This window comes from Manacus candei, unplaced genomic scaffold (genome assembly GCF_025592945.1).
Source record: "Manacus candei isolate 608988 ecotype Guabito, Panama unplaced genomic scaffold, ASM2559294v1 h1tg000106l, whole genome shotgun sequence".
Classification (NCBI taxonomy): Eukaryota; Metazoa; Chordata; class Aves; order Passeriformes; family Pipridae; genus Manacus; species Manacus candei.
Genome location: NW_026138154.1, coordinates 201457 through 229261, shown reverse-complemented (window position 1 = coordinate 229261; position 27805 = coordinate 201457). Strand labels below are relative to the sequence as shown.

At 56.7% G+C, this 27805-nt stretch overlaps 2 protein-coding genes and 1 long non-coding RNA gene across 6 annotated transcripts; all 3 read right to left on the bottom strand.

Annotated features, from left to right (window-relative positions):
* Positions 1–435: 435 nt before the first annotated feature.
* TM6SF2 (transmembrane 6 superfamily member 2) lies at positions 436–3941 on the bottom strand. The gene is made up of 10 exons (XM_051769347.1): positions 3796–3941; positions 3125–3231; positions 2932–3029; positions 2129–2232; positions 1805–1887; positions 1556–1680; positions 1363–1464; positions 1175–1267; positions 969–1088; positions 436–642 (listed from the first exon to the last, which is right to left on the bottom strand). The coding sequence occupies exons 1-10, from the start codon at positions 3885–3887 to the stop codon at positions 436–438; spliced, it is 1131 nt and encodes a 376-aa protein (XP_051625307.1). The 5' UTR covers positions 3888–3941.
* A 1517-nt stretch (positions 3942–5458) lies between these two features.
* Positions 5459–26887, bottom strand: SUGP1 (SURP and G-patch domain containing 1). 4 transcript variants are annotated; one of them, XM_051769340.1, is made up of 15 exons: positions 26805–26863; positions 25116–25287; positions 23879–23982; positions 22632–22650; positions 22330–22517; positions 20777–20900; positions 19417–19520; positions 17268–17391; positions 15070–15575; positions 10883–10989; positions 9815–9992; positions 9530–9636; positions 8511–8656; positions 7290–7419; positions 5459–6610 (listed from the first exon to the last, which is right to left on the bottom strand). In XM_051769340.1, the coding sequence occupies exons 1-15, from the start codon at positions 26827–26829 to the stop codon at positions 6584–6586; spliced, it is 2061 nt and encodes a 686-aa protein (XP_051625300.1). In that variant the 5' UTR covers positions 26830–26863; the 3' UTR covers positions 5459–6583. The 4 variants fall into 4 exon arrangements, with proteins under 4 accessions (XP_051625300.1, XP_051625303.1, XP_051625301.1 ...); XM_051769343.1 differs by lacking the exon at positions 22632–22650 and having other exon boundaries at positions 22330–22545; positions 26805–26887; XM_051769341.1 differs by lacking the exon at positions 22632–22650 and having other exon boundaries at positions 17268–17379; positions 22330–22545.
* LOC127461502 (uncharacterized) lies at positions 20979–22311 on the bottom strand. Its single transcript, XR_007900095.1, has 3 exons — positions 22126–22311; positions 21860–21963; positions 20979–21630 (listed from the first exon to the last, which is right to left on the bottom strand). It is a non-coding gene; the product is annotated as an uncharacterized LOC127461502 (long non-coding RNA).
* Positions 26888–27805: the final 918 nt, after the last annotated feature.

The following is a 27805-nucleotide window of genomic DNA, read 5'->3' as shown; positions in this document are numbered from 1 at the left end:
CAACGTCCCTGCAGAGCATCCCGAGGTCCCCACAGCCTTTGGGGACACCGGGGGACCCCCAGAGCAGCCCTGGGGACACCTCTGGCAGCCCCTCTGGGACATCTCTGGGTCCCACTGCTCTGGGGCTCCTCGAGCAGGATGGGGGCACCGGGCAGAGCAGCCCCCAGGGTGGGCTCAGCAGCCTCCAAGGTGGGGACAGCAGCCCCCAGGGTGGGCACAGCAGTTCCCAAGGTGGGCACAGCAGCCCCCAGGGTGGGCACAGCAGCCCCCAGAGTGGGCACAGCAGCCCCCAGGACAGGGACAGCAGCCCCCAGGGTGGGGACAGCAGTTCCCAAGGTGGGCACAGCAGCCCCCAGGGTGGGCAGAGCAGCCCCCCGGGTGGGCAGAGCAGCCCCCAGGGTGGGCAGAGCAGCCCCCCGGGCCGGGCAGGCCCCGTCACTGGTGTTTCTTTGCCCGGAGCAGGCCGGCAGGAGCGGGGGGCAGGAAGAAGGCGGGGCAGCGCAGGCAGCGGAGCACCAGGAGCTGCGGGCCCAGCGCGTAGAGGATGTTGGAGAGGAGGAAGCTCCACAGGACGTCGTCGGGGGTCTGGTAGGGGAAGGGGGTCCGGGCGTGCAGCGACGAGCCCAGGTGGGAGAACTGAGCCTGGGGACACAGGGAAGGGGTGGCACTGGGGAGGGGGAGGGCCTTGTGCGGCCCGCCCGGCCCCAAAGGGTGTGTGGTGGCAGCAGCACGGGCGGCACATCCTATTTTAGCCCTGCCCCAGCCTATTTCTGGCCAGCGAATCCCCGGGCCCGGTAAAATCCACCGGGGCCAAAGCAATTACCAGGCAGCGGCAGAGCTGCTGCTCCACGTGCGGGCGCAGAGCTGAGCCCCCAAGCTCAGCCCCAACCCCCCCTGCCCCTGGCTGGGACCAAAACCCAGCCCTGGGGGTCCCAGCGTTGCCCCCCCGGGCGCCGGGACGGCCTCACCTGAGCCACGGCCCCGGCAAACACCAGGCTCCAGTCGGGCAGCCAGGAGCAGCCGGGCAGCACCAGCCCGTAGATGCAGAGCAGGAAGAAGGGGAGGGCGTAGAACATGTAGATCAGCATCTGGGGAGGGACAGAGAGACGGTCACCCCCTCCCTGGTGCCGCCGGGGGGGTCTCCGGCCCCAGCTGGACCCCCCCCGACACTCACCTGCACTTTGGGGTAGGCGACAGGGTCGCGCAGGTACGGCTCGTGCTGGTAGATGTACTCGAAGCAGGAGTCGGCAGGACAGTCCAGAACCACCTGGGGGGGGTGGAGAGAGGAGGGGAGGCGGGTGGGGGGCGGATGAACCTTCCCCGAGCCCCCCCCCGGCCCCTCCACGCCCCCCCAGCACTCACCATCCCCCTGAAGAAGGTGAACGAGGCCATGAGCAGCAGCACCAGCACCAGGGCCGCGTCCTGGGGCCGCCGGTACAGGGGTTTGCGCTGCTCCTCCGCCACCTGCCAGAGGGGAAACGCCCCGGTTTGGGCTCTGCACCCCCCGGGAGGGGCACCGGGCGCCCGGGGCAGCCCCCCCGGAGCCCCAGCTCACCTTCTCGGGGCTGAGGAGCAGCGGCTCCCTGGGCTGCTGGAACAGCCTCGCCCCGGCCCAGAGGAGGAGGAGGATGTAGGGCAGGTTGAGCAGGAAGGAGGGGCTGAGCTCGGAGCTGTATTTCCCTGGAGGAGGAGGGCGCGGGATGGACACGGAGGAAGCGCCGGCACCTCCCTCCTGTGCCCGCGGGGAGCAGCAAACCCGCCGGACACGGGCGGTGGGGACGGAGCCCCCTCCTCCCCCCCGTACCGATCATGTTCCCCAGCAGGAAGACCACGACGCTCATCAGCAGCGAGCCCAGCCAGAAGAGCCCCAGGTTCCTGTAGTTCTTCCTGCAGAGACACCGGGAACGGGCACCTCGGAGCTCCCTCCCCATGGAATTTGGGATGCTCCGACCCCCCTGAGCTCCTCTGGCACCTCTGCCAGGCTCAGAGCTCCCTCCCCATGGAATTTGGGATGCTCTAACCCTTGTGAGCTCCTCAGGCACCTCTGCCAGGCTCAGAGCTCCCTCCCCATGGAGTTTGGGATGCTCCAAGCCCCCCGAACCCCTCTGGCCCCCGGATCCCCGCTCACCTGTGGCCGATGGCCATGACCATGGTGAGGTAGAGCCCGTAGTGGACGACGCCATCCCAGTAACAGATCATGATCCCGTGGGCCGTGCGCAGGTAGGGCTCGCCCTGCCCGTGGGGAGGGGCTGGGTCAGGCAGGGAGGGGGCAGCTGCCTTCCCACCCCCTCCTCAGGGCACCCCACGGGAGCTGGGGCTGCTCCGGGTGGGATCCCGGTGTATGATCCTGGTGTGTGATCCTGGTGTGTGATCCCAGTGTGTGATCCTGGTGTGTGATCCCAGTGTGTGATCCCAGTGTGTGATCCTGGTGTGTGATCCCAGAGTGTGATCCCGGTGTGTGATCCTGGTGTGTGATCCCTGTGTGTGATCCCTGTGTGTGATCCCTGTGTGTGATCCCGGTGTGTGATCCCAGTGTGTGATCCCAGTGTGTGATCCCGGTGTGTGATCCCTGTGTGTGATCCCAGTGTGTGACCCTGGTCTGTGATCCCTGTGTGTGATCCTGGTGTGTGATCCCGGTGTGTGATCCCTGTGTGTGATCCCGGTGTGTGATCCTGGTCTGTGATCCCAGTGTGTGATCCTGGTCTGTGATCCCTGTGTGTGATCCCAGTGTGTGATCCCGGTGTGTGATCCCAGTGTGTGATCCTGGTCTGTGATCTCTGTGTGTGATCCCGGTGTGTGATCCCGGTGTGTGATCCTGGTGTGTGATTCTGTTGTTGCAGGAGCAGCTCCAGCAGGGAGAGCTCCATCCATCCCCACAGGATCAGGGTGCTGGGGTGGGGTGGGGTTGGGTGGGGTGGGATGGGGTGATACCTCTCTGACATAGACCTCCATGAAGCCAGAGATGAACCCGTCCTCCTCCAGGGCGATGATGAGGTCGACGCCGGAGACGAAGGAGAACACCACGAACACTGGGGGGGGGGAGCCAGGGCAGCTCTGCCAGGGGCCCACGGCTCCCCCCAGATCCCAAATCCCAAACCCCACAGCCTGGGGGGGGGTGTCTCACCACAGAACAGGGGGTCCTGGAAGTGGCTGACGCCGCCGCCGAGGAGGATGACGGAGAAGAGGCCGAGGAGCACCAGGGTCACCGTCAGCACCAGCAGTGGGGGGTTGCTGTGGGGCAGAGGGGGGGTCCAGCACCAGGCACAGCCCGGGGGTGAAGCCCCATTTCCCCCCTGCCCACGGGAAACGCTCCTCACCCCCCTGATCTTTGGGGTCAGGATCAGGCCCCGCACCCCAAGGGGGGTCCCGGCACTGCCCAAACTCTGAGAGGGGAAAACGGCTCCTCTGGGGTCTGAAACAACCCCGGGGGGGTGAATCCCAAAGGAAGGGAGGAACCTGACATTCCAGCGGGGTGGGGAAGGGGCTGCCTTGGCAAGGCTCCCCCCGATCTCGGACAGGCCCAGCCCCCTGTCCCGGGTGGACCCCACGATCCGGGATGGATTCCCTGGATTCCCTGTCCCGGGACAGCCCCAGCCCCCCACCCAGGACACGCTCCCTGTTCTCCAGGTCCGGGTGGGACCCCGGGACGGGGATTGGACCCCCCCAGCCCCGCACGGAGCCGTGTCCCGGGACAGCCCGGACTCTCCCCCCGCTCCCGGACTGGTCCCGTCACCCCTCCCCGAGCAGGACCCCAAACCCCCCCGAGCCCGGGGGTCCCCGGGGGTCCGCACTCACTCCGCCAGGGCGGTGGCGCCGGCGATGCCGAAGGCCACGGGGATGGAGAGCAGGGGGGCGGCCAGGGCGCCCGGCCCCCCCGGGAGCTGCATCCCCGGCCCCGCCGCCGCCACAGAGCCCGCGGACTTCGCCCCGACGGCGGGGACCGAGCCCGGGCAGCGCCCTTAAAGAGCCAGAGCCGCCCCGGGGGGGACAGCGGGGACCGGGGAGGGGGGGACAGGGGGAGGACGGGGGGGCTGGAGAAGGACAGGGGGCCTGGAAAAGGACAGGGGGTCGTGGGGAAGGACAGGGGGTCTGGGGAAGGACTGGGGGTCTGGGGAAGGACTGGGGGTCTGGGGAAGGACTGGGGGTCATGGAGAAGGACTGGGGGTCTGGGGAAGGACAGAGGGTTTGGGGAAGGACTGGGGGTCTGGGGAAGGACTGGGGGTCACAGGGGGAAGGACAGGGGCTCTGGAGGGAAGGACAGGGGGTCATGGAGAAGGACAGGGGCTCTGGGAAAGGACTGGGGGGTCACGGGGGGGGGGTGGTTGTTGTTTTTTGTTGGATTTTTTTGTGTGGTTTTTTTTTTATTTTTATTTTTTATTTTTCGCTTTTTCCAATTCATCCTGGAAGTCTTAAAAAAAAAGAGCCGAGAGGACGCGGCGGCTGCTCAGAGCTGCGGGAGAGGGAGGGAGGGAGCGGAGCTGATGAGAGGCAGCGCTTCATCCCCGCCTAGAAGGAGGGAGCAGGAGGAGCAGGAGCTGCAGCCCCGAGGTCTCTGCGCTGCCCCGGCCCCCTCCTCTGCTCACAGCCCACCAGTGACCCCCCGGCAGGGCTGGGGGAGCCCCGGCACAGCCGGGAACGGAGGGAAAACCTCCTGGAGCACTTTTATCGGGCCCCCCCCCCGAGGCGGCCGCTCAACCTTTCCCCTCCGTCATAAAACTGTCACCGAACGTGTCACCGGGTCACTGCTGCGCCCTCGTGCCCCCAGGCCGGGGGCTGAACCTGCACTTTGCCCCGGGCTCGGTCCCGGTTCCCCCGGGGAGGAGCTGGAACGGCGCAGGGAGAGGGGAATGACCCGGGAATTCCAGCAGGGAACGCGCCCGGGAGCGGAGGGGGGTCGGACTCGGGGCTCGGGCTGAAGGAACCACCCGGCTGTGCAGGGAAAAGGCACAAAAAGGCAGCACAACGACGAGAAAAGGGGTCAAAGTGGGCGACTGGAGGTGTTTTGCTGCAGTGCCCTTCAGCTCCTCCCAAACACTGAACCCTCCCTGCAGGGATGGGGAGAGGGGGCTCAGGGGGGGCTAAGGCTGGGGAAATAAAGGAATCAAACCAGTTTTGCCAGCGGGACATCCGTGGGATACACGGGGCTGGCTGAAGTGTCCAGTCAGCTTTAAATGCCCACCGGGAACAGCAGGAATTCCCGGTGATTCCCCGCCCCCGGTGCCAGAATCCTGCTGTGCTGAGGACACTTGGAATGGTTCTGCAAACACCTCCAGGCTCCCACAGAAAGCACAGGAGAGCCCTGGGCAGCTCCAGCCTCTGGTCACCCTGGAAAACCAGCTTGTGCCAGGCAGGAATGGGGAGGGGACAGGGCAGAGGGGTGTCCCAGCCCCCCCAGGCTGGCACAGCGACCTCAATCCCTGGCAGATTTCCCACCTGGATTTCCCAACCTTCCCAAACTCCTGACTGGAACAGCACCAGGCCCAGCTCCAGGCTCCCACACCTTGGATTCTCTCTGAATAAAACCCCCCTGAACCCACTGAATGGACCACTTGGGGTGTTTTTATTGAGAGCCAAGTCCTGGACTCGAGGTCGTCGAGGGAAGTCAAACAGAATCACCCCCCAAAGTGTTCAGGGAAGGAACCAAATCAACTCATTCAAGCTGGTTTTCCCCAAAATCCTTGGAAGAAAGAGCTCCAGAGGAACCTCCTGACCCGAGAAAACCCACAGGAGCCCCTCTCTCCCCGAAAATCCTCCCATTAAAAAGTAAGGAACAAACAAGTTTTATTTTATTTACAGACTCGACCAAAGGTTCGTTTTGGTTTTTTTTGTGTTTTTGTTTTTAAACGACAACAAAATCCCAAATAATGGCCTCTGACAAACTGTGGTTGAGGGTTTGGTTCCTTCTTCCTCCTCCTCCAGAGCACGGGAGGGGTGTTGTTGGCAAGTCTCTGGTTGTGCCAGGGAGGGAGGGGAACGTAGTGCTCAGAAAACGAGGGGTGTGGGACCCCTGGGGTGGAGGGAACTCGCCCTGCACCCCCTTTAAAATCCTGGAATCCACCATCCACCCCATGCAGAGGGCAAACAGAGGCACTGGGGTGCAATGTCAGCTGGAGGTCAGACCTCTGGCACCGTCAGAACAACGCCCTGACCCTGCTCTGGGGGGGGGGGACACAGTCCCTTGGGTGGGAAATTTAAACATAAAATCCAGGGGGGAAAAACAAAAAAAAAAAACCAACCCCAGAGCAGCACAAGCTTCGGGTCTGGACAATGAAAGACCAGCTATTATCCCAAAAAACCACCCCATGCTCCTTGGAAGGCGGGAGCACGGAGGGGGAGTCCCCTGAACTCCTCCCTGGGGGATCTTTGGTGCTGCCCTTGGAGGTTCCCTCCCCGAAAACCCCCGTCCCTGCCCCCCTGGGGGCACCTGGGAGGGCTCCCAGGCCTTTCCCCTGGGATGGAGGAGGTGCTGTGGCCTCGGGGAGTTGGGACAATACCGGGAAAGGAGGGAGGGACGAAGCGGTTCCGCAACATTTCACAGTCAGGGAGCAAAACTCCTCTCCCAGCCCCCGGCCCTGGAGCCTCCTCAGTAATAGGGTCGCCGTGGGTTGTTCTGTGGGGGAAGGAGGAGGAGAAAAACCATCACCACTGGGGGATTTTGCCCAGCAGCTGAGCTCGACTGCCCCCAAAAAAGCTGCTGAAAACGTGTCATTTCTGCACTGCAAAACTGAGGGTTGCCCCAAAATTACAGCTTTTGAGGTGTCCCTGTCCCTGCCCCTGCCCTGATTTTGGGACCCTCCCTCACCAGTGGATCTCTCCATGTCCTTTCCCTGTTCCCTGCCCTCTCCCCCACCAGTGGATCTGTCCCTATTCCTGTTCTGGTTTTGGGACTCTCCCTGCCCCTGGATCTCTCCCAGCCCTGTCCCTGGTCTCTCCCTCACCCCTGGATCTCTCCCAGCCCTGTCCCTGGTCTCTCCCTCATCCCTAGCCCTATTCCAGCCCTATCCCTGGTCTCTCCCTCACCCCTGGCTCTCTCCCAGCCCTGTTCCTGGTCTCTCCCAGCCCTGTTCCTGGTCTCTCCCAGCCCTGTTCCTGGTCTCTCCCAGCCCTGTTCCTGGTCTCTCCCAGCCCTGTCCCAGGTCCCTGGCAGCCCCTGGCTCTCTCCCAGCCCTGTCCCTGCTCTCTCCCAGCCCTGCCCCTGGTCCCTGGCAGCCCCTGGCTCTCTCCCAGCCCTGCCCCTGGTCCCTGGCAGCCCCTGGCTCTCCCCCAGCCCTGTGTGGGTGCCCCCTCACCAGGGGGTTGGGTCTGAAGCGATAGGCCAACATCATCCTCTTGCGGAAGGCCTCGTACTCGTCGTCCTCCTTGGTGAGCTCCGCAGGGCGGTCGATCCCGAATCCAGCCCCATCCACGGCCGTGGTTCCCCTGGGGAGGAAGAGGGAAGGGAGGGAAGCAGGTGGGAGAGAGCTCCTTCCCCCAGGAGCAGCCTGCTGCTGTGGGATTCATCCTGCTGCTGTGGAACTCATCCTGCTGCCGGGGGGTTCAGCCCACACGGAGCCGCTCCGGGCGCTGCCGCATTCCTGGATCCCCTTCCCAGATCCAGGAGGTCTCTCCTGCTGTCACAGGGAAGCAGGAATGCCCACAGGGGAGCAGGAGCAGGTCACCTCCCTCCCTGGAGGGGCAGGGATGGGGAAGCCACGCTCCTGCCTCCTGCTCTGTCACTCCAGTGGGATCCATCCCTTCCCTCCCCAGCAATTCTGACACGGTCCACGGCCACGTCCTGCCTTCCCTCCGGGAATCTGAGCCTGGCTTTTCCCACCTTTTACCCCAGGCAACACCTCTGAACCAACAACCCCGTCCCCAGAGCTTTGCACAGACATTTCCTGCCGTGCAGCAAACAGGGAACTTCTTCCCACCGGGATCCATCCCTAAAAACCAACTCGAGGAGTGTTCCCCCTCCCCAGTGTTCAGCTTTGGAGCCCAACATATGCCACCAACAGGTGATTCCACCCAAAAAGGGACACTCTGCCACTCCCAGAGCTGTGCAACACACAGAGTGTGATCAAACCAGGACATTTCTGGGCACAAAGAGCCACGTCAAGGCTTGTCAGGACCCCACAGAGCTCTGAGCTGGGCTGAGACCCCTCACACACAGCTCTGGCTGGGTCTGCCACTGCTCTTTGATGCTTTGAGAAAGTTATGCCTTTGAAGACTCAACCCTGGAGGGAGGGGAGGTGCAGACAAGGGTTATCTTTATAAAAGATACTCCATTGTCTTTCCAGCTGAGGGAGGCACCTCCCTGTGCAGGCTGGGGTGGGGAACACAGCCCACAGCTCCAGCAGCAAAGCCAGGTTGGGTGGGGGGAAAGAGAGCCCAGAAAAAAGCAGGAATTGCCTCCTGTGCCCAAGAATCCCACGTGATGCATCCCAGGGCAGGAGCACCGACCCCAGTCCTGGCAGGGAAGGAGGGAAGGGACAGGAGGAGAGGAGAGCAGAGCAGAGCAGAGCTGTGCTTACTTGCTGACGGGGTTCTTGATGCCCTGCCCCTCTGATCCCAGCCCCTCTCCTTCCTTCCAGCCCATCTTCATGAGCATCTGGTAGCCAATGTTCTCCACGGTCAGCTTGAACTCCTTGTACTCCGAGTAATCCGGCTCCCGGCCCTCCTGCAGGGGCACACAGGGAGCCTCAGCTTTCCTGGGGTCATTTCCCACTCTGGGGAGGGAAAAAGCAGCTCCAAAGCCGGGCTGGTTTTGGCCAATAACCCCCGGGATTCCTCCTCTGGAGCAGCACAGGGGAAGGAATCAGGCCCTGCTGGGATATCAGGCTGGGGAACAATTAGCTCCTGAATTTTAAGTATCAAGTTGCAGATCCGGTTCTTATTTAAGCCTGAACCCCCCAGGGAACATCAGGCCCCACGCTGGATGCAGGGGAACAGGGAGGGATGTGCCAGCATCGAGGAGTTCTGGCCTTTGGGAAGAATTGGCAGGTGCTGGAGTGCTTTGCATAAGCTCTTTGCAGGCTTTGTGTTTTCCACTTTGCTGCAATCATCTGGATAAAAATTCAAATTTCCCTTGGCTTGGCATCAGCAGCCACTTATCCCAAACAGGAACTGCAGGAGGGTGGTCTGAGAGCTCTTGCCTGGAATTCCAGAGACCCCCAAAAACTGTCGGATCGTGGAACGGTTTGGGTCGGGAGGGACCTCAAAGCCCACCCAGTTCCACCTCCTGCCAGGGGCAGGGACACCTCCCACTGGAGCAGGGGTGCTCCAACCTGGCCTTGGACACTTCCAGGGATGGGGAATCCTCTGGGAAATCCATTCCAGGGCCTCCCCACCCTCACAGGGAAGGATTTCTTCCCACTATCCCACCTAATCTTGTCCTCTGGGGCTCTCCAGACCCTTGTCCCACGTCCCTCTGCAGCCCTGCCAGAGTCCCTTCAGGCACTGGAAGGGGCTCCAAGGTCTCCCTGGAGCCTTCCCTTCTCCAACCTGGCCTTGGAAGCGCTGCCACCACCCCAGGAAGTCTCTGCTGCGTCACCTTCAGCGCCTTGAAGGTCTCCATGAACTTCTCCAGCTCGTCGGGCGGGAGGAAATCCCCGATGAAATGTTTCCCTCTGCCCATCTGGGTCAGCTGCTCGGCCCACTCTGCCAAGAGAGAGAGAGAGGAAACAGGGATAGCAGGGCGTCCTTTGGGGTCTCAGGGGGGCTGTGGAGCACAGGGATGGACATCTGTCACCCCCACCCGGGGAAAGGCGACCCTGCAGCTCCCGCTCGTGCCGTGGGAAGGGGGGGATCTCCCCGGGGAGGGCCCTGACCCACCCACCTCGTGTCTTGTCCATCTCCATGCGCCTCAGCTGGTGCTCCCAGGTGCCCAGCTCGCTGTCCACCTCCTCGTCGCTGTCGTAGCCGTGCTGGTGCTGCTGGATGGCCTTTTCCCACATCAGCTGCATCTCCTGCATGGCCCGTTTGTGCTTCATGATCATGTCGTACATCTGCTGCATCTGCGGGGGCACAGAGAGCTCAGAGTCCTGTCCAGAGCCCTGCCCTGCCCTGTCCAGAGCCCTGCCCTGTCCAGAGCCCTGTCCAGAGCCCTGCCCTGCTCAGAGCCCTGTCCAGAGCCCTGTCCTGCTCAGAGCCCTGTCCAGAGCCCTGCCCTGCCCAGAGCCCTGTCCAGAGTCCTGCCCTGCCCAGAGCCCTGCCCTGCTCAGAGCCTTGTCCTGCCCTGCTCAGAGCCCTGTCCTGCTCAGAGCCCTGTCCTGCCCAGAGCCCCACCCTGAGCCCTGTCCTGAGTCCTGCTCAGAGCCCTGTCCTGCCCAGAGCCCTGCCCAGAGCCTTGCCCAGAGCCCTGTCCTGCTCAGAGTCCTGCCCTGCCCTGCCCAGAGCCCTGCCCTGCCCTGCCCTGCGTCCTGCCTTGCCCAGAGCCCTGCCTTGCCCAGAGCCCTGCCCCCCAAACCACAGCCCAGGGCAGCCCCACACCCCCCCCGGGCAGAGCTGCTGCTCCCCCTCCCCTCAGACAGCACATTCCCAGGCTGGTCCCTCCAGCAGAGCCCCGGGATGTTCCCACTTGTTCCCCTGAGCATCCCCAAGAGCCAGTTCTTCTCCCACCCCCCCCAAATCCTGCAGGAATCCCCTCAGCTCCCCCTCCTCCCCCCCACTGATCCAGCTGCAGCTGTGACACCACAGACCTTATAGATTTCGGGTTTAGGCTGGGAGGGCAGCAATTGGCTGCTTCCACCCTTATTCCCCAAAGCCCCAGGGCTGTTCCTGCTGACTGCAGCATCCTGTGCTTCCCAGGCAGCCAGCACAAACCCCACAGATTTATTTGTGGCCGCTTTTTGCTCCGCCCCCACCCCCCTCCCCGTGAATTTTGGGAACCCTTTCGGGGCTTCACCTCCTGCTGCTCCTTCAGCTGCTTCTTCTGGGCCTCGGAGAGCTCGGTGACCCCCACCAGCCCCACGGGCTTCCCCTTCTCGTAGCCAAGGCCCTTCAGGTCCTGAACTGTGACAGACAGGGGTTAAAAGGCTCGTTAAGAGACCCGAGGGACCAGGGAGAGCAAATCCCAAAGCCTGGTTTGGGCTGGGAGGGATCACACTCATTTCGTGGTTCCAGCATTGGAGAGGCTCGATCCAGATGGATTTGGGAGCCCCAGGAGCAGGGAAGTCACTGGGCAGCAGCTCCTTTGCCCACAGCTCTGCCCAGAGGTGTTGGGAGACTCCCGGGGGGGGGTCACACTGCGTGGAAATCTGCTTTAAAAATCCCTTCTCCTTAAGATCCTTCTCCTCAGCAGGCTCCTGGTGAACCCCAGCCATCCCAAAAAGTGGTAATTCATCATCCAAGTGGAGCCACGAGCGGCCCAGGACCCCCAACAGCAACTCCTCCCCAGATGGAAAGCAAATTCCCACATCAGGACAAAATTCCCACATCAGAACAAAATTCCCACACCAGGACAAAATTCCCACGTTATCCTGCCCTTGGAAGGTGCCATCCCCCGGGGAGGTTTCAGTGTCCATGTCCAGGCTCAGCAGCAGCACCCCCAGGGATGTGCTCCCAAAAGAGGGGCACCTTTTCCCTGCAGCATCTCCCGTGGGAAGCCCCCCCTTTGGAATTATTTCTGCTGCTTCATCAGCTGAACCCCCGAAATTAGACCTTCTCATCACCTAGGCAGGGCACTCAGTGATTTGAGGTGACCATACCAGGTTCAGAGGGCGAGTTAAAGGGAAGAGAGGAGGGGGGGAAAGGAAAGGAATCCTATTTATAAAGGGCTGCAGCGTGAGGGGAAGTAATGAAACCACTGCTGGGGCTGCAGAAAAAAAAAAAAAAAAAAAGAAAAAGAGATTTCCAGGAGAGATTGCCTTGCAAACTTGGTTCATGCATCTCCAGCAGGGCTGGCAGCTCCTCTCCAGAGCACCTCAGAGCTCAGATGCCACCGGTTAAAATATTTAAGGGCCTGAAAGAAGCCTCAGAGCTGCATTTTTCAGTACAAGGGGAAGGATTTCTTCTTCCTAACGACCTGCCAAGCCCCCTGTGTGTGTGTGAGCCGGGGCCAGCCTCCAGTTAAGCGATGCTTCATTCATTATTCACGATCTATTAATTATGGAGCCCCAATTAGAAGAGGATCGTTGTTCACTGCCCGCGGGGGGTGGGTGGTGTCGGGGTCCGTGTCTCCCTCTCTCTGAGCACTCTGAGCCCCCTCCCCTTCCCCACAGGTCTCCAAGAGGTTTCCTGAACTCCAGGAGAACCTTCCCCAGCTCTTTTACCCCCTCCCCCAGCTCCAGGCCCTGCATTCTCACCCCTCCTTAAATAAAGAGGTTTTCCAGGAGCAGGGGATGGAGTGTGGTGCTGGGAATTGCACTGTCAGCTCCCCAGGAATGGGAGCAAACAGGAGAATAAACCTATTTCTCGCTGATAGCCAGCCTGGCTCCTGCCTGGGGGAGCAGGGGGAGCTGGGAATGGATTTAATGGGCACGTCAGGGCTGATCTAAGGGAAAGGACCCGGCCCCACATGTGATGTGTGGGCACTCTGGCATCACCCCCCTGGCTCAGGGCACGGGAAAGCTCTCCCTGAGTGCTCCAAGGGAAGCTCTGCCCTTCACAGAGGTCACAGCAGCTCCCTCTGAGCTGCAGGAACACCCAGCTGGGAGCTCCAGAGGCTCCAGTGCCTTCCCAGCAAACCTTAAAGGTGAGGCTGAGCACCCTCCTCCCCTTGCCAGGAATGAGACCCCGCTGCTCCTCCCCTTCCCAAACCCCCCCCCCCCACCCTCCCCGGGCTGTCTGAGTGCAGGAATTCAGCCCTGGGAGGTGTTTTTTTGTGGCCTCAGCCCAAAGGATCACAAGGGGCAAAGTTGGGGAAAAAAAAAAGGGAAAAGCTCCACCCCAAGCTCCATCTGCAGATGGAAAAGTGTCCATTAACAATCCCCAGGAATCTGCATGGAAACAGATAAGGTTTATAAGCTCCCCCAAGCTTTCTGGCACCAGGTAAACACTGTGCAGAAGACTCAGCCTCAGGTTCAGCAGGGTTTGGGGGGAAAAAAGTCCCTTTTTTTGCCTGGAGTGCCACCAGCTCTGCCCACGGGGTTAATGGTGCAGTGTGTCTGCAGCGCTGGCAGAGCAGCACCAGGAGCTTTATCCCTCTCCCAGATGCCTGAGGAGCAGCAGCTTGTCACAGGAGAAGGGAACAAGGTCCTTGGAGGACGGCAGGAGAAAGCCCAGCTCAGAGTGCTTCCCTCCTTCCCAGCCTGGAGATCTTGATCCAGGCTCATCTGACCCAACCTGGGTTCCAGTGACAGCCTGTGGTTTGTCACTGACCCCCAGAGTTCACTAATCACACATCTCTGGCTCAGCTTTTGGGGTCCCTCAGCCCCTGCAGGGAGCCAGGGAAGTGTCTGGGTATCAATATATTGAAGAGGAGCCTTGTCTCTCTCTCTCTCCAGAAAGGGCCACACTTTCTCCTCTCCACCATCCTGATTTATCACCGAGGGAGGACAGGAAGAGAATCCTCCCCCAAACCCAAAACAATTGCTAAGGATAAAGGACTAAGACACGGACATTTAGGTACCAGAGCAGCTCTCCCCTTCCACAGGAGCAGCAATTTGCAGCTCCCTTCACCTGTCAGGTCGAGGCTGTTAATTCCAAAAGGGATTAGTCCAGCTGAACTGATAGCAGGAATTAATCCTTCCCCCTGCAGAGCATTAAGGGCTGATTTGTTCTGCCTGGCAAAGTGGCTGCTGCCCTTTTCTCCTGCCTGACACAAAGCCCTGAGCAAAGGCAGCAGCAGGAGCGTGTCCCTGTCCCATCGGGGGGGCTGAGGGAGCCAGGGGAATTCCAGCACATGGATACCCCTGCAGCCCCCCCCCCCTGCAGCTCTGAGAGCCCCTGCTCAGCTTCAGCCACGTCTGCAAGGGGAAATTCCTGGAAATACAACCACCAGGAGAGATTTCTGCATGGGATTCCTGCCCTGCAAGGAGCAGCAACCCCAGGCCAGTGACTGCACAGCCAGGATTCCTGGGCAGGGCTGTGATCAGAGGGCACAGCCACCAGGAACTCCCCTCCACCTGCTTTGGGAGTGCTGGATAAGGGGCAGGAGCCCTCCTCCCTCCTCCCTGAGCAGGCCCAGGGCAGCAGAGCCCAGCCAGCCTGATCCCAGGATTAATGCTGAGCAGCAATTCCAGCCCCAGGAGCAGTGCCAGGGACTTGCTGGAGAAATGAACCGCAAATTATCTGAAAATTAGAGCTTTTCCCAGCCCCTGTCCCACTCCATTGGTTCTGCTACTGCTCTTTCAAAAGGTCCTTCTTGCTCTTCCTGTGGTTCCACCCTGGGGCCATCAATCCTCTCAATTTGCCTCATGGCTTCCCTGTCTTCTCCCCCTTCCCTTCCCTTCCCACTCCACACTAATTGGGCAAAGATGCCCTTGGAAGTGTCTGTGTTCACCTGTGACTGGTTTTGTGCCCTCCCCAAGCACCCAATTACTGCTCTGCACAGGCCCAGGTGGAGCTGAGCCTCCAGAGCTCCCCAGAAGTGCCTCAGCTGGAGGGATGATATCCCAGCACTTGGAAAGAGTGGGAATGGACTTGGGCAGGTGGAGCAGCACCAGCTGGGTGAGGCCTGTGAGCCTCCAACGAGCCAAAACAGCTCAAAACCCCAAGTTCTGCTCGAGTCCACCCTCACCCAGGGAACAGCCACTCCCAGTCAGCAGAGAGGGGTGGGAGTGCTGCCCAGGGATTCCATCCCAGGGATTCCATCCCAGGGAACAGCCATTCCCAGTGAGCAGTGGGAGTGCTGCCCAGGGATTCCATCCATCCCAGCACAGGGAATGAGCTCTGACAGCTGGCCCCTGGGAGTGGAACAGCCCCAAGCAGTGGCTGTGAGAGCACAGCAGGGCTTCCAGACAGCAGGGGAACGATGGGATCCGATGGGATCCAAGCCCTGGTGCCGGGGAGGTGAGGTGGGTTATCTGGGATCCCCCCCAGGGAAGAGCTGGCAACCAAGGAGATCCAACAGGAGAGAACTCCCTCCACCCCCAGAGCTCGGGTAGGGGGACAAGGAGGGTAAATCCAGGGGCATCCCCTGGCCCCACTGACCTGAGAGAGGGGAGGGAGAGTCCAGCTGCTGCACCAGCTGTGGCAGGGGCAGCTCCACCTTGTCCTCCTCTGGCCCCCACCGGCTCTTCCTCTTCTTCTTGGTGGTGCCTGGAGTGGCCGTGGGGGTGGTGGGGTTTGGGGCTGGGTTTGGGGCTGTCTGCTCAGGGGGGGTGGTGGAGGAGGAGGATGGTGATGGGGAGGGGCAGGAGGGCACGGGGAGGGCTGGGGGCACTGCCAAGGGCACGGGCAGAGGGGAGGGGACGGGCAGGGGAAGGGGCAGAGGGGAGGGGACGGGCAGGGGAAGGGGCAGAGGCAGCGGGGAGGGGAGGGGCAGAGGCAGGGAGGGGAAGCACAGAGGGGAGGGCGAGGCCTCGGGGCTGGTTTTCCTTTTCAGGCTGGGCTCTCCAGGGAAAGGGGCACAGCCAGGGCTGGCCTTGGCCTTCCGGAACTCCTCCAGCTTCTGCCTGTAATACTTGTAGCCTTTGCTGTTTGGCTCATACAAAAACCTAAAAGAAAAAAAAGACCCCAAAAGAGACAAGAGTTGAGCCTGGAGCCACACACGGGGCCGGGCTCCAGCACCGGGCTCGGGGCTCTCCCTTCCCGCAGTGCCAGGAGCCTTCCCACACAATTCCCGGCTCTCCACACAATTCCCGGCTCTCCACACAATTCCCGGCTCTCCACACAATTCCCGGCTCTCCAGCACCGCCCCGTGTGCACCCGCGGCCAGTGCAGGGCTTTTCCCACCCCCTGATCCCCACATATCCCGCGGGTCGGGGCTCCCTGGTTTTGGTGCCAAACGAACCCGGGGTTCTGCAAAAGGTTCGTGGGAAGGCAAAGCCCTCCCCCCCAGAATCCACCTGCCCGGAAAACCTGCCGGGTTTCAGTTCACAGGAGAAAAACAAACATTTTTTACCGGTGGGAAAGTCAAATCCCTGCCCAAGGAAACTGCTCCCAAGCCCTCTGTTAAAGCTGGAAGCGTTGCCATCACCAGCCTGCTTAATTACACCACAACTGCTCCCTCTGTTCCCTCATCCACAAAAAAGCACGGATTTATTGGCCAGCCCTGCCAGAAATAGGTACATCTCTGAGCTTTTTGGGGAAAACAGAACTCCTGGGTCTGTGGGAAGAGCAGGAAGAGTCCTCAATCCAGCAGCCAGGCGAGGGAAGAGAATCAACATGTTTGTTACAAACACGTTGGGGTTCTGGGCTCACCCCAAATCCTCCACATGGGAAACCTGCCTGTTCCCAAGTCCCCTAAAATCCTCCCTTTTGGTGGGATCAGTCTAACACTCCATGGGTTTAACACTGGGATCCTCCTGCCCAAGGAAAACACGAGGGATGACAGACCCTTCCCACCATGGCCACACAACGTGCAGAGACAACACAAACCAGCTCTCTGAGGGGCTGCAAAATCCCCTAAACGTGGTTTCTCACCCCTCTGTTTGAGCACCACCATCAGGGACTGCTCCAGAGGGCAGGATGGGGCCTTTCCCTGTGGAAATCCCGCTGGAATCCCATCGGGGGGGTGTGTTTTAACCTGACCCTGCTCAGCTGGGACCACAGAGGTTGTTTTGGAGCCAACACTGGGGCAGCTCAGGCAGGAGCACATCTGCCCAAGGGCAATTCCCAGCACCAGGGGAGGGTTCCAGAGGGCCAAGGAGGGAGCCAATAAAATGCCAAAAACACCAGCAACAAGCCCAGGGCTGCCTTCCCTGCCAGGGAACGCTGCAAAGTGTCTGTGAGGGCACGAAACCAGACGTGGATGGGACCAAGGGGAGGCATCAACCAGCTGCCAGCGAGCACTGGAGGGAACAACCCTCCCCTGGAGGGCTGGAAAGGACACTCCAAAGGGGGATCTAAAGGCTCTTCCCACGAAAGGGGGATGGAATTCTACCTGCACTTGGTGAGGGCGCTGGAAGGAGCAAGGCAGGAGATGAATGAATGAATGAATGAATTAATTAATTAATTAATTAAGGGTTGTGGATGGAGCCCCCAGGAAACAGAGTTATGGGGAGCAGTGTGAAGGTTCCAGCTGTCCCAGTGCAACAGGGAACCGGGCAGGGGTTGCAAACCATGTGTTTATTTTGGGGGAAAAGCAAGTTTTCCTCTCTCCGTGCCTCGCCACGACCCCGCCTGTCCTTCCCCCCCCTTCCCAAAAGCCACAGAGGGGGGGATAAAAGAGCAGGGTTCTGCTGTACCTGAAAGCAGGGTTCTCTCTGTTGTTCTGCAGGGCAATTGCCTCCGCCTCGGGCCCCCCGGCTGCCACAAACTTGGCCAGCTTTTCCGCCGAATTCCTCGTCTCCTCGTCCTCTGGGGGTGAAACTTTAAGCAGGCCGTGAGTACTGGGCCCAACTCAACAAGCAACAGTCAAAGCCTACCTGGTTCTAAGGACCCCAAGAGCAGAATAAGGGCAAAAGTGGAGTTTAATCGGGAGAAACGGCAGCACAGAAACAGTTTCACAGCACAAAACAGCACAAACAGCACGGCCCTGGCACCAGGGCAGGGGGCAGGGGACACCCAGGGGACACCCAGGGGACACCCAGGCCACCTTCCAGGGTGGGCACTCGGTCCTCCCTGCTGGGATGCCATTTTTCCCTAGGCCAGGTGTTATTCCACAGAGGTCCACCCCTCAGGATTATCCCTGGTGTCCATTTTTCCCTATGCCAGGTATTATTCCATAGGGTTACCCCCCTCAGGATTATCCCTGGTGTCCATTTTTCCCCCATACCAGGCACTTCTCCATAAGATTACACCCCTCAGGATTATCCCTGATTTCCATTTTTCCCCCATGCCAGGTACTTTTCCATGGGGTTACACCCCTCAGGATTATCCCTGGTTTCCATTTTATCCTGTGCCAGGCACTTTTCCATGGGGTTACAACCCTCAAAATCATCCCTGGTTTCCATTTTCCCCATACCAGGCACTTTTCCATAAGATTACACCCCTCAGAATTATCCCTGGTGTCCATTTCTCCCTGTACCAGGCACTTTTCCATGGGGTTACAACCCTCAAAATCATCCCTGATGTCCATTTTCCCCATACCAGGCACTTTTCCATAAGATTACACCCCTCAGGATTACCCCTGATGTCCATTTTTCCCTATGCCAGGTATTATTCCAGAGTTACACCCCTCAGAATTATCCCCAGTGTCCATTTTTCCCCGCGCCAGGCACTTTTCCATAAGATTACATCCCTCAGAATTATCCCTGGTTCCCATTTTTCCCCATGCCAGGTACCTTTCCACAGGGTTACAACACTCAGGATTATCCCCAGTTAAAGATTTTGCATTTTTCCCTATGCCAGGCATTATTCCATAGGATTACCCCCCTCAGAATTATCCCTGGTTTCTATTTTTCCCCATGTCAGACACTTTTCCATAGGGTTACACCCCTCAGGATTATCCCTAGTGTCCATTTTTCCCTGTGCCAGGTACTTTTCCATAGGGTTACCCCCTCAGAATTATCCCTGGTTCCCATTTTTCCCCGTGCCAGGTGCTTTTCCACAGGCTTGCACCCCTCAGGATGATCCCTGGTTCAGGATTTTTCCCTCAGAAGTGCCCAGGAGCAGCGGGAAAACCTTTGGAAAAGTGGCCAACTCCATATTCCCAACAATCCCACCTGTCCCTCCACGCCTGGAAGGCAGGGGAAGGCAGAGGGAATTCCCCATGGAATCCTCCCCTGGAAGAGGTGGCTCTTCCCAAGGCATGGAGGAGGCTCCAGCCATGGAGATTTCCAGGATAAATCCCATGTTTATAAGGAGCCAGAGAATAATTTAAGGATCCAGGACAGCCTCCTGTGACATTTGCTGCAGACACCACCCAATCCTGCTGTTTTCCCACCTGGAAACATTCCCTTCCTTGCAAGGATTTACATCCCAAGTGGGAAAAATCCAAGTTTCAGAGAAGGAAACAGCAGCAGAAACGGGGGATTGGGGTCAAAACCAACCAAATCATTGTCATTTGGAACAAACCAAATAACTGGGGAAAAAAAAAAACAACACCACCCTTTTTCAGGGCTGAAACACCCATGGGAGAATTATTTGAGTTCAGTTCAAGGGTTTTGGAGAAGCACAAAGGAAAAATCCCTTCCAAAAAAACCCCTTTGGAGCGTGGAATATCTCACTGTGGGTTTGGGAAACAACCCCTTTTTGGGCCCCAAAAATGGGACTCCCTGGTGGTGGTTCAGTCCCCATCTCCTGCCACATTAAAATAGGATTTCCAGGCAGGAATTACCAGTCAAACATCCCCCCCAAGTGCTCCCAGGACAGACCTGACATGGTCACAGGGCAGCAAAACCAACCCAGCTGAGCCCCTGCAGTTCATCTCCCCCGGCTCCCAGTGGGAATTACCTTTCTGGGAAGAGGATGCCTGAGAGCTTTGAGTCTCTTTTCTTATCTCAGCCACTTTCTTCCTGTAGTAAAGGAATTCTCTGCTGTTCTTATCGTGCAAAAACCTGGAGAGGGAGGAAAAAAAACCAGCTGAAAAAACACCCCACGGATCAGCAATTCTTCAGTATTGATACTCTGGGGTAAAGAAACAGCTCAAATCCCAAAGGAAAAACAGAGAAATCCCTCAGAATGCCCTTAAAAGGTGGATTTAGCATTTGTGGACACACAGAGCTCTGATCCAAGGACTTGCATCCAGGTTCACTCGAAGGGAAATAAGGAACAATCTGTGCTGGTACGGGAGGGAACCCTCTGCCCACCACTCCTGGGATCCAACCCAGCATTCCCACCTGCTGGAAGGGCCACAGGAGCTCTGTCCCCTCCTCAGCACCACCACGGGGGCACCTTCTGCCTCAGCCAGAAAACAGGGACTAAAACAGAGCTTAAATCCACCCAGGGATCATGGAATGCTTTGGGATGGGAGGGATCTGAAGGATCATCCATCCCTGAGAGGGGGACACTCACCCCTGGTGTCATTTACACCTGTCAGAGGATTAAAAACGATCCCAGAATGGTTTGGGATGGGAGGGATCTGAAGGATCATCCATCCCTGGGAGGGGGGACTCACCCCTGGTGTCATCTACACCCGTCAGAGGATTAAAAAAGATCCCAGAATGGTTTGGGATGGGAGGGATCTGAAGGATCATCCATCCCTGGAGAGGGGACTCACCCCTGGTGTCATCTACACCCGTCAGAGGATTAAAAACAATCCCAGAAACCCAGAATGGTTTGGGATGGGAGGGATCTGAAGGATCATCCATCCCTGGGGGACTCACCCCCGGTGTCACTCACCCTGTCAGAGGATTACAACCCTTTGGAAATAAGGGTTTTAATGCGGAATCATGGAATTCTGGAATGGTTTGGGTTGGATGGATCATCCCCTTCAGGGGGACTCCCTCCCACTGTCATTTCCACCCATCAGAGGCTTAAAAAACCCTCTGGAATGAAGATCCCAGACTGGTTTGGGTTGGGAAGGATCTGAAGGATCATCCAGTTCCACCCAATTCCAGCGGGCAGGGACACCTTCCACTGCCCCAAGGCTGCTCCAACCTGGCCTTGGACACTTCCAGGGATGGGCAATCCCCCCTCCATCCCGGCTGGACACAAATCCTTGGATCAGAGCTCTGCCCACAGATGCCAAACCCACGTTTTAAGCCCCAGGGCCTCCCCACCCTCCCAGGAACCAAGGATTGACCCCAAGGCCGCCGTTTCCTCCCTGGGGAAAGGCAAAGGTCTCCGTTGGGAAGGCCCATCCCGGACTTACGAAAACGCCGGATTATCCTTGTAGTCCTCCATAGCGACCTTCTCTAGCTCGGGGCCCCCTTCAGCCACGAACCTGGCCAGCTTTTCCACCACCTCCCGGGTCTCCACGTCCTCTGGGGGCAGAACTTTAAGCAGGCTGTCAGTACTGGGGCCAACCCACAACCACACAGGAACAGCAACCTCTGCCACACCCCTGGAGCGGGAGCAGGGAGCAGGGAATGGGGCATCCATCGGACACGGGCGTGGAATCCCCGTTCCCAGCTCACTGGTGGGCCCTGGGACCCCCGTGGCAGTGAGCAGGCTGGGTGGTTCCTACGAGGAAAAGCCCGAAATGTGGATCCCAGACCGGGTTTGGGTTGGGAGGGAGCTCAAAGCCCGTCCAGTGCCACCCCCTGCCAGGGGTAGGGATGCCTTTCCCAGCTATCCCAGGCTGCTCCAACCCAGCCCTGGGCACTTCCAGGGGTGGGGAATCCACGGCTCCATCCCCGGGTGGAGGTTCAGCTCAACCCAGTTGAACCCAAACCCCCTCCAGCCGTGGCACAACTGGTTCCTGACCGTTTATATTCCGTAAAAAACACACCAGGGAGGGCTGGGAATTTGGGCTGAACCACCACGTTACTCACTGGGGATTCCAGATTCCAGTTCCCAAGACACTCCCTGTCCCCAGCTCGTGGGCACAGACACTGTGTGGCTGGAGCAGCAGCTCTTCCTGCTGGCACTGCCCCACGTCCTGCTCCCAAAAAACTGGATTTTGGCTTCTGGGCCAAGGAAAAAGCCCAGGAACTCCAACAGGGATGATGGTCCCAAGATGGGTGTTCCTGCATCCCAAACTGATGGAGCACAGGGATCACTGACCTTTGATCTCCAGCCACGGCTCGTAGTCCTGTCCCTACACTGAGCCCTATCCCAGGATGGGTGTTCCTGCATCCCAAACTGATGGAACACAGGTTCCTACACTGATCCCTATCCCTGGACTGGTGTTCCTGCATCCCAAACCGATGGAGCACAGGTCCCTAAACTGAACCCCTATCTCAGGATGGGTGTTCCTGCATCCCAAACTGATGGAGCACAGGGAATCACTGACCTTTGATCTCCAGCCACTGCTCCTAGTCCTGTCCCTACACTGATCCCTATCCCAGGATGGGTGTTCCTGCATCCCAAACCAATGGAACACAGGGAATCACTGACCTTTGACCTCCAGCCACTGCTCATAATCCTGTCCCTACAGTGATCCCTATCCCAGGATTGGTGCTCCTGCATCCCAAATGCAACACAGGTCCCTACACTGACCCCCTATCCCAGGATGGGTGTTCCTGCATCCCAAAGCTCCAGAGCCCAGAGAACACTGACCTTTGATCTCCAGCCACTGCTCGTAGTCCTGTCCCTACACTGAGCCCCTATCCCAGGATTGGTGCTCCTGCATCCCAGAGCTCCAGAGCAGAGGGAACACTGACCTTTGACCTCCAGCCACTGCTCCTAGTCCTGTCCCTACACTGATCCCTATCCCAGGATGGGTGTTCCTGCATCCCAAATGGAGCACAGGGAATCACTGACCTTTGATCTCCAGCCACTGCTCGTAGTCCTCGTCGTCGTCCTCGTCGGGGCCCTGGAAGACGCTGTCGAGGGCCAGGCCGGGGCCGGGCCGGGGTTGGGGGAGGCTGCGGGCCTGGTGCAGCATCCGGCTGAGGAGCTGCCGCTTCCCGGGGAGCCGCTTCCCCGCGCTCGGGGCCGGAGCGGGGCCGGCACTGCCGCTGGAGCTCGGGGGGGGCTCTGAGGGGAACAGAGGGAAGGATTCCCTGAGGAGCTGCCGCTTCCCGGGGAGCCGCTTCCCCGCGCTCGGGGCCGCAGCGGGGCCGCTGGAGCTCGGGGGGGGCTCTGAGGGGAACAGAGGGGAAGGATTCCTGGAGCCGGGTCTGGGGCAGGGAGAGACTGTGAGGTGGGGGGGGTGAGGGGCTGAGGGGGAAAGCGGTGTAAGAGCGGTGGGGTTTGGGGTTTAATGAGGTTAATTGAGTGAATTTGTTATTAGATGAATTTAGCGAAGGGAATTGGAGGGAGGAATTGGAGGGAGGAATTGGAGGGAGGAATTGGAGGGAGGAATTTGGAGGGAGGAATTTGGAGGGAGGAATTTGGAGGGAGGAATTTGGAGGGAGGAATTTGGAGGGAGGAATTTGGAGGGAGGAATTTGGAGGGAGGAATTTGGAGGGAGGAATTTGACGGAAGAATTTGAGGAAAATCTGAGGGAAAATCTGAGGAAAAATTTGGAGGAAAAATTTGGAGGAAAAATTTGGAGGAAAAATTTGGAGGAAAAATTTGGAGGAAAAATTTGGAGGAAAAATTTGGAGGAAAAATTCGGAGGAAAAATTCGGAGGAAAAATTCGGAGGAAAAATTCGGAGGAAAAATTCGGAGGAAAAATTCGGAGGAAAATACGAGAAAAATTTGAGGGAAAATTTGAGGGACATTTGAGGGAAATATGAGGAAAAATTTGGAGGAAAATTGGAGGAAAATTTGAGGAAAATTTGAGGAAAATTTGAGGAAAATTTGAGGGAAAATTTGAGGAAAAATTTGGAGGAAAATTTGAGGAAAATTTGAGGAAAATTTGAGGAAAATTTGAGGAAAATTTGAGGAAAATTTGAGGGAAAATCTGAGGGAAAATCTGAGGGAAAATTTCTTCCAGTCAAAATTCTTGGAAAGGAATTGGACCCCAAGGAACTGGACTCCAAGAAACTGGAAAAGAATTGGACCCCAAGGAACTGGACCCCAAGGAACTGGGCTTTAAGAAATTTTAAATAAATATCATTAAATTAAATACATTGAAATTCAAGCGATTTAATTTGTTGTTATTCATTTAACTTAAATTTAATTCAATTTAAAATAGAAGCCAAAAAAAAAACCGCTGATGACTTTTCACAAAGTGAGATTCCATCCAGGAGAGAAACTGCTCGACTTCACAGCACAAGGAAGGTGAAAAGAAAGAGGGGAAAAACCTTCCTGGAGCATCCAAAACGCAGATTTTAACCCCAATTTTCAGGGATAATCATCGCCTCAGAACTTCCTAGCAGGGGTTTAGGCAGGAGCAGAGCCTGGAGCTCGGGGTGGACCTACCAGCATTTGACTTTTCCTTCTGGAGCTTGAGGAACTGCTGCAGGAAACTCCCGTCGTTCACGAACTTGTTGGACACGGAGGCGTCGCCTTCGGATCCGTCCTCGCTGGTTGGGAGAGGAAAAAAGGGGGAGATGGAGCTGAGGAGCCTCCCCAGCCCCTCCCACACCGGGATTTGGGGGCAGAAAACAGGATAAAACCCCCAGGAATTATTAATGAAAGGGGGAGATGGAGCTGAGGAGCCTCCCCAGTTCCTCACACACCGGGATTTGGGGGCAGAAACCAGGATAAAACCCCCAGGAATTATTAATGAAAGGGGGAGATGGAGCTCAGGAGACTCCCCAGACCCTGGGGATATTAAATCCATATATAACTTCTATCACAAATGTATCATAATTATATCAATGCATTAATAAATCACATCCATAATCCTGATGATAAATATATCCATATATAATTCCTACCATAGATATATATCATTATATTGATAAATCATATACATAATCCCTATGATAAATACATCCATATATAACTCCCATCATGGATATATCATATTATATATCATAATACATCAATACATTAATAAATTAATGTCATATCCATAATTTCTGATAAATATATAAATACATTCCCATATATAATTTCTGTAATAAACCATAATATACCAATCTATTAATAAATCCATATATAATTCTAGAGTATGTCAATATATAATTTCTATCACTAACATATCAATGTTAATACATCATATGTATAATTCCTAAGCTAAATATATCATAAATATATCAATACATTAATAAATCACACATAATTGCTGTAATGAATATATCAACATATAGGTTCTATCATAAACATATCAATATGCTAATAGATCATATATAGAACATGATGACTGTAAATCACAACATATAAAGTTGTAAGTTATATATAAATGTATTTTTATATATATAAATCAATTTCTGAGGAACGTTTCTATTAAATTAAATTAATTAAATTAAATTAAATTAATTTAATTCTAATTCTAATTTAGAATTAAATTAAATTAAATTAATTTAATTCTAATTCTAATTTAGAGTTAGAATTATTTTAATTCTATTAAATTAAATTAAGGCCTGAAAACCCGGGTGCCCCCGTGACCACCCCAATCCCACCCCTTGCTACATTCCCAGGAATTCCCTCCATGTGCAGAGCTCCTCCTCTGCCTCCCCCCTTGCCCTGGAATTGCAGGGGCTGCACGTACTCTCCGAGCAGGGGGAGCTGGGGGATGCTCAGGGAGTTCTGCCTCGCCTGCTGCTCCAGCCGGGCCTCGATCTCCCGCTTCTTCTGGGCGATGAGCTCCTCCTGCTGCAGGATGTTCACGCTGGCCTTGGCTGCCTTCGACTGGGACACCCCGAACCAGCGGCTGGCCTTGCCTGGGGGAGACAGGAATTAGTGGGGATTGTCCTGGAATACCCATTGGCCTTGCCTGGGGGAGACAGGAATTAGTGGGGATTGTCCTGGAACAGCAGCTGGGCTTCCCTGGGGGAAAGAGAGGGAATTCATGGGGATTGTCCTGGAAAACCAGCTGGGCATCCCTGGGGGAGACAGAGGGAATTAGTGGGGGTAATCCCAAATCACTGGCTGGGTATCCCTGGGGGAAACAGGGGAATTAGTGGGGATTGTCCTGGAATACCTGCTGGGCATCCCTGGGGGAAAGAGAGGGAATTCATGGGGATCATCCTGGAACACCTGCTGGGCTTTCCTGGGGCAAACAGGGGGAATTAATGGGGACTGTCCTGGAACACCCGCTGGGCTTCCCTGGGGGAGAGAGAGGGAATTAGTGGGGGTAATCCCAAATCACTGGCTGGGCATCCCTGGGGGAAACAGGGGGAATTAATGGGGATTGTCCTGGAACACCCGGCTGGGCATCCCTGGGGGAAAGAGAGAGAATTATTGGGGACTGTCCTGGAAAACCGGCTGGGCTTCCCTGGGGGAGAGAGAGGGAATTCATGGGGATTGTCCTGGAACACTGGCTGGGCTTTCCTGGGGGAAAGAGAGGGAATTCATGGGGATCATCCTGGAAAACCGGCTGGGCATCCCTGGGGAATAGAAAGGGAATTAATGGGGGTAATCCCAAATCACTGGCTGGGCAAAACAGGGGGAATTAATGGGGATTGTCCTGGAACACTGGCTGGGCTTCCCTGGGGGAAAGAGAGGGAATTAATGGGGGTAATCCCAAATCACTGGCTGGGCTTTCCTGGGAAAAAACAGGGGGAATTAATGGGGATCATCCTGGAACACTGGCTGGGCATCCCTGGGGGAAAACAGGGGGAATTAATGGGGATCATCCTGGAACACTGGCTAGTTTTCCCTGGGGAAAAGAGAAGGAATTAATGGGGATCGTCCTGGAACACAGGCTGGGCTTCCCTGGGGAAAAACAGGGGGAATTAATGGGGGTAATCCCAAATCACTGTCTGGGCTTCCCCGGGGAAAAGGGGGAGGAATTAACCTGGGGGGGCCACCCCGAAACCTCAGCTTGTCTTCACTGGGGGAAAAGGGGGGAAAAAAAAAAATCAACAGCGGGGTCTCCCAAATCCCCGGCTCGCCTTCCCTATGGGAAAAGGGAGGAGAAGGGGAAGGAAGGGTCATCCCAAACCACCGCCTCGCCTGCCCGGCAGGAAAAGCCGAGGGGAATCTTAACGGAGGGACCACCGCAAACCAGCGGCCCGCCTTCCCAGCGGGAAAACCGGGGAGGGGAGGGAAGGAAATCAACGGAGGAGGAGGAGGAGGAGGGGGGGGAGCGAAGCCACGGCACCCCACGGGCACACAGCCACCCCTGGGGCACGGGCAGCCACGCGTGGCTCCCGGAGCGCCGGGAGGGAGGCGGGAGGGAAGGGCCGGGGTGGTGGGAGCGCGGTGGGCCCGGGGGTGCGGCGGGGCCGGGCCGTACCTGGAGCATCCCGGTGGTTGTCCATTTTGGAGTCCCCTTCCCAGCGTGCCCCGCGCCGGGCGCGCCGCGCGGGGGCCGCGCAGCCGCAAAGGCTGCTGGGAGTTGTAGTCTCTAAGGGGGGGGAGAGCAGCGAAGGACGGCGGTTAATTAAGTTCGACGGTTAATTGCGTAATTAATCGCCGGCGGAGCGGTTTGGCGCCGCGAGGCGTTTCGGGGAAAATTTGGGAAAAATCGGAGAATTTTAAGTTTTGCTAAATCAGTGTTGAGGTGCTACAGTGAACAAAGCGTGGGAGAGAAATACTATATATTATGTATTACATTTTATATAACGTACATTACACATTATATATCAATGTATTATATATTATATAATATATTTCATATTATATGAAAATTCTATCTATTATATATTAGGCATTATATATAGTATTACATATTACATATTACATATTACATATTATATAGTGCATATACATGCTATATATAATTTACATATATATTATATATTATATATTTCACATTATTTATTATGTATTAAATACCATATATTAAATACCGTTTTTAAATTTTCAAATTTTCAAAGGGCTTTACGTTTAAAAAGAACTTTTACTTTTATTTTTAAAGAACTTTCACTTTTCGAACGCCTTAAAAATATATTTTTTAAAAAAAAAATTAAAAGAAATTCTAAAGGGCGTTTTAAAAGGCGTTTTGGAGAGCTTTTTTTAAAAGACGTTCTAAAGGAGTTTTAAAAGACGTTTTGAAAGACGTTTTAAAAGATATTTTAAAAGACATTTTAAAAGAGGTTTTAGAGAAATTTTGAAAGACATTTTAGAGACATTTTCAAAGCCATTTTAAAAGGAGTTTTAAAGAAAGAGAACTTTTAAACGGGGCAGGGCAGGACAGGCCCGACCCCTCCCTTAGGCCGCGCCTAGGCCCGAAGCGCGGGACTACAACTCCCATGAGCCCCCGCGCGCGAACTACACCTCCCGCCCTGCCCCGCG